We start from the raw sequence: 4755 nt of genomic DNA, 5'->3' as shown, positions 1-4755 counted from the left end.
TTTTTTTTTTTTTTTTGAGACGGAGTTTCGCTCTTGTTACCCAGGCTGGAGTGCAATGGCGCGATCTCGGCTCACCGCAACCTCCGCCTCCTGGGTTCAGGCAATTCTCCTGCCTCAGCCTCCTGAGTAGCTGGGATTACAGGCACGCGCCACCATGCCCAGCTGATTTTTTGTATTTTTAGTAGAGACGGGGTTTCACCATGTTGACCAGGATGGTCTCGATCTCTTGACCTCGTGATCCACCCGCCTCGGCCTCCCACAGTGCTGGGATTACAGGCGTGAGCCATGGAGCCCGGCCGAGCCTCCTCCTTAAAGGGTGAGGTTGGAGTGTGGTGAGAGGGTCTGGTCTCACAGCGGCTGTGGAGCTCGCCTGGGGCCAGATGCAGCCGTGTGCCTCCGGGAAGGCGCCGGGTGGGTCGGAGGCTGCAGGCGTCCTGGAGCCTTTGGAAGAGTGTCTGTCTTTGCTCCGTGTGCTCCAGGCCAAGCTGGGCTGGGCCAAGTGGACAGCGTGTTTCTTCCCCAGCACGGCTTCCTCACGGACACACACAGGCGGAGGCCCATGTGTGGCCACACGCTCGCTCCACACACGCATGCACATTCTTTGAATGTTTTTCCTAATTGCAAAAAGAATACAAACTCATTGTGGAAAAGCTTAAAATCTGGAGAAACACAGGAAGTGGGTTGCCCGCCCGTTTCCGCCTCCGAAACTGCCGCGTGGCTGTTCTTCTGTGCTTTCTGCCCAAACTCATGCCTTGGGAACCTCCCAGGGGCACACGTACTGCCTCATGGATGCGCCACACACACGTGTGCGCACGCTTTCACCCGCAGCACACGAAAGCTGTCTTGAGTCCAAGCTGCTGCTCTGGGCCGCCCCAGGCCTCCTCCCCCGCTCCCTCTGCAGCCAATAGGGATGGGGTCCCCTCTGGGCGCTGTCTGGTGCGTCAGCACAAACGGGCTAACAGGAGCCCCTTCCTTGGCCTCCCCTGTAGGGTACAGAGCCATTACGGTGCGGAAGCTCATGCAGGTAAGAGAAGCATTCCCGTCCTCTCCAGATGTCCCTGCTTTGTTGAGGGTCTCCCAGGACTGCAGGTTATGTTCCCAAGTCACCTGATTTCTGGGACCAGGCAAATGTGAGGCCTCCCCACGTGCCCAGCACCAGGGCCAGAGCAGGCTGTGGAGACAGCTGCTGGAGGGCAAGCTGGGGTCAGCATCCCTTCTGGGCCCGGCCTGAGCTTGCCCACGATGAATAGGGCCTCTCCCTTGGAGTGGGGTTGATTCACGGGGAGCCTCCTCCCAGATCTCTTCTAGGGGTCCTGGTCCGAGGGAGGTTTCGGGTCCCAGCTGACCTGACCCTTGCACAGTGTGCCCAGGGGTCTGTTGGGCAGGCGAATCAGGAGCAGTCCCGGCTGCAGGCGGGTTGGGTCGGGGCGGGCGAGGGCACAGCTGCAGGTGGCCGGGTGCCTGCCCGTCATGGTGGCGCTTCCCTGCAGGGCATGGGCCTTGGTCTCTCCAGCGTCTTTGCTCTGCGCCTGGGCCACACCTCGAGCTTCTGTGAGTCGGTGGTCTTTGCATCAGCCTCCATCTGCCTCCAGACCTTCAACCACAGGTGAGGGCTGACCGCTGAGCCCACCAGAGCCACCGTGCTGCCCACATGCGTGAAGAGGGAGCTCTGTCCGCCTCTCGCACCTCGCCCCCTTCCCAAGCTGCTGGGCAGCGGCTGCCCTGAGGCCATGGGGGGAGTCATTTAGGAAGCGCGGTTCACAGCAGTGAGCAGCGTGTGTGCGGGATTTGTGCACCCTGGGAACGCACTTTCCCCGCAGCACTTGGCTGTCAGGAGCAGCTTCCTGCACCAGGCTCTCCGTGAAGAGGGGCGCTGGGGCTCGGGTTGGGGAGGTGTGCAGGGCTGAGGCTCTGGCCAGGGAGCAGGCCCAGCCCTCCCAGGGCTCCACCAGGCCTCGCTTGCCTCCTCCCCATGACAGCTCCTAGCTCTGGGTGAGCTTGGTGGGGGCCGCTCACAGCCTCTTTCCTTCCCGCAGTGGCATTTCCGTGAACATCCAGGACTTGGCCCCGTCCTGCGCCGGCTTTCTGTTTGGTGAGGACCTTGCCCACCCCAGCTCTGCCCCTCCCTGGGCCTCTGGGCGGGGGGCTTTCGCTGACGTCTGTGTTCTCTCTCCCTCTGGCCTGTTCACAGGTGTGGCCAACACAGCTGGGGCCTTGGCAGGTGAGGGGTGTGCCTCTGCACCCAGGAGCTCCCCTGTCTGTGGGGTTCGAGCCCACCAAGGTGCTGCAGGATGGAGGGTGGGGGTGTGCCTCCCCGGTGTCAGGGGAGGGCACAGACCCCAGAGTGGGCCCAGGGAGAGGAGGATATGGCCGCCTTCCAGGTTCCCCTGGACTTTGCTGACGGCAGGTGGCTATGGGTCACTGTCTGCCCTGACGCACAGATATGGTCCAATCCTGGTAGTCCGGGGTCCCCGGGATGCCACCTGGCCCCGCTGAGTGCCTTGGTTGATGGGGGCACCTTCTCCAGCCACACCTGGGCTTGCCTGTGGCTCTCACATCCCCTTCAGCGGGACAAGGGGGACTCCTTAGGAGGCCATTTCCCAGATGGCCTGTGATGTCTCTGTGTCTCCGAGACCCCCCAATTCTGAGCCTGACCCGCAGCTGGGACACCCGAATTCAGCCCTGGGAACCATGGGGCTTCTATCCGGTGCTGGACCCCCCAGCCCTTCCCCTGGCACCGCCCTGAGAACTGGGCTGGGGCATGGGGCCTGGGCTACCTGGGAGCGCTCAGCCTGGTCCTCTCTTGGGCAGGTGTTGTGGGCGTGTGTCTGGGCGGCTACCTGATCGAGACCACGGGCTCTTGGACTTGCCTGTTCAACCTGGTGGCCATCATCAGCAACCTGGGGCTGTGCACCTTCCTGGTGTTCGGACAGGCCCAGAGGGTGGACCTGAGCCCCACCCGCGAGGACCTCTAGGTCCCAACCCCGCAGCCTCTCCCAGACCCAGATGCCAGCAGCCCCGGGACAGAGGGGACTCAATTTGAGGGACCTGGTCACTCCATCTCAGACGCATGAGCAGAGAGGACTGCAAACCACTGTGGAGCCTGAGGCTTCTTGAGGAGTTCACACCCACTGGCGGGGGAGGGGGAGTGAGCCTGGGTCCAGACCAGGCTCGCTGCTCTCTGGGCCTCAGTTTCCCCACCTGCCAGCGGGCTCGGTCCTGCCCTCCTCACAGGCTGGTGTGGCCGTTGGGGTGAGTGGGGTTATCGTTAATAGGCACAGCCTCATTCCCGCTGCCATCTGTCCTGCGTGGTCCCAGCAAGCCCCCTGCAGTGCCTGCCTGCTAATGTGGGGTGGGGGCCAGGCTGCAGTCTCCCCAACCCCAGCCCGCTTTGCTGTGTCTCTGGTGGGCTGTCCTCCATGGTGGGGGCCATCCTGTGCACTGCAGGAGGCTTAAAGACTTCCCTGGCCTCTACCCACCCCATGCCAGCAGCACCTACCCTCCCTCTCCCTCCTCCCAGTCAAATAACACCCAGAAATGTCTCCAGACTCTGCCCAGCCTCCCACGTAGTCCGTATCTAGACACAGCCTCAGAGTCTCTCAGCAGCCTGACAGAACCCCCCAGGGCAGTGGGTTGGTGGTGGGCTAGAGACCCTTGCCCGTCGCTGGGACTCTGGCACCGCTGTCTGCACTCACCGTGTCTCACTGTGCGGACGCCTGGGCGCTCCTTTGCCCTGCCCAGCACAGCTCTGGCGCAGACACTCCAACACGCGCGGCTTTCCCAGGCCTGGTGATTCTGCCTCCCAGGGATGGTCGGCACCTTACTCGGGGTGGGGGTCCCGTGCACCCCTGAACACACAGACCCACCTTTCTGGCGTTCTTTCTACCTCCCTGTTCATTCCCTGAGGAACTGGTGGTTTCATGAGTTAATGATACATCCTGCAAGATGTCCACATGGAGGGAAAAAACCCAAAAAATGTGGAAAAGCACGGGAAGCCTGATTCAAGTAATAACTATTAACTTTTCAAAAAGAAGGTTGTTACTTTATTAACACCTTTTCTTTTTTTCTTTTTTTTTTTTTGAGACAGAGTCTCGCCCTGTCACCAGGCGCCAGGCTGGAGTGCAGTGGTGTGATCTTGGCTCACTGCAACCTCCACCTCCCAGGTTCAAGCAATTCTCCTGCCTCAGCCTCCCAAGTAGCTGGGATTACAGGCGCGTGCCACCACGTCCAGCTAATCTTTGTATTTTTTAGTAGAGACAGGGTTTCACCATGTCGGCCAGGATGGCCTCTGTCTCTTGATCTTGTGATCCGCCCGCCTCGGCCTCCCAAAGTGCTGGGATTGCAGGCATGAGCCACCGCGCCCGGCCGAAACCTTTGCTTTTGAAGAGTGAACATGTGTTAACGACTTTTTCTAGTTCGTTCACGAGGAAGCTGGCGACACGCTGGAACCAGGTCAAAGGAGAATCGCAGGAACAGACACATTCCTGGGCCGGGGGTGTTGAGTGAATGCGCCCGCAGAGCCAGGCCGGTTTTGGCGTTCCTTCGCCGGTGGGTCCTGCGTGTCCACAGAGGACAGCGATGTCCCAGGATGGGCCCCCGTGGAGTCAGACAGCCTAGCTGTACTGTGCAAAGACACAGGGTGGTTTTCCACGTGAGCACGACATTCCCCTATAGTCGGCCCTAACCCTGTGGTCCCACGGGTACAGCTGGAGTGTCTCCCCCACAGAGGGTTGGGCCAGCCCTGCTGGACGCCCC

General features: G+C 61.1%; 1 protein-coding gene across 3 annotated transcripts in view; it reads left to right on the top strand.

Moving 5' to 3' along the window:
- The window catches only part of SLC17A9 (solute carrier family 17 member 9), an 18419-nt gene extending 14386 nt beyond the window's left edge, over positions 1 to 4033 (top strand). For 2 of the 3 annotated variants that reach the window (XM_032257087.1, XM_032257090.1), the window contains exons 9-13: positions 990 to 1024; positions 1491 to 1606; positions 2037 to 2092; positions 2192 to 2221; positions 2812 to 4033. In XM_032257087.1, coding sequence (XP_032112978.1) covers positions 990 to 1024; positions 1491 to 1606; positions 2037 to 2092; positions 2192 to 2221; positions 2812 to 2975 — 401 coding nt within the window. In that variant the 3' untranslated portion in view covers positions 2976 to 4033. The other variant, XM_032257088.1, reaches the window with a different exon arrangement.
- The last annotated feature ends 722 nt before the right edge of the window (positions 4034 to 4755 follow it).

Source organism: Sapajus apella, unplaced genomic scaffold, assembly GCF_009761245.1.
Source record: "Sapajus apella isolate SASKATOON/1434 unplaced genomic scaffold, GSC_monkey_1.0 scaffold96, whole genome shotgun sequence".
Classification (NCBI taxonomy): Eukaryota; Metazoa; Chordata; class Mammalia; order Primates; family Cebidae; genus Sapajus; species Sapajus apella.
The sequence above is the reverse complement of the archived record's forward strand: the minus strand, read 5'-3'. Positions and strand labels throughout refer to the sequence as shown.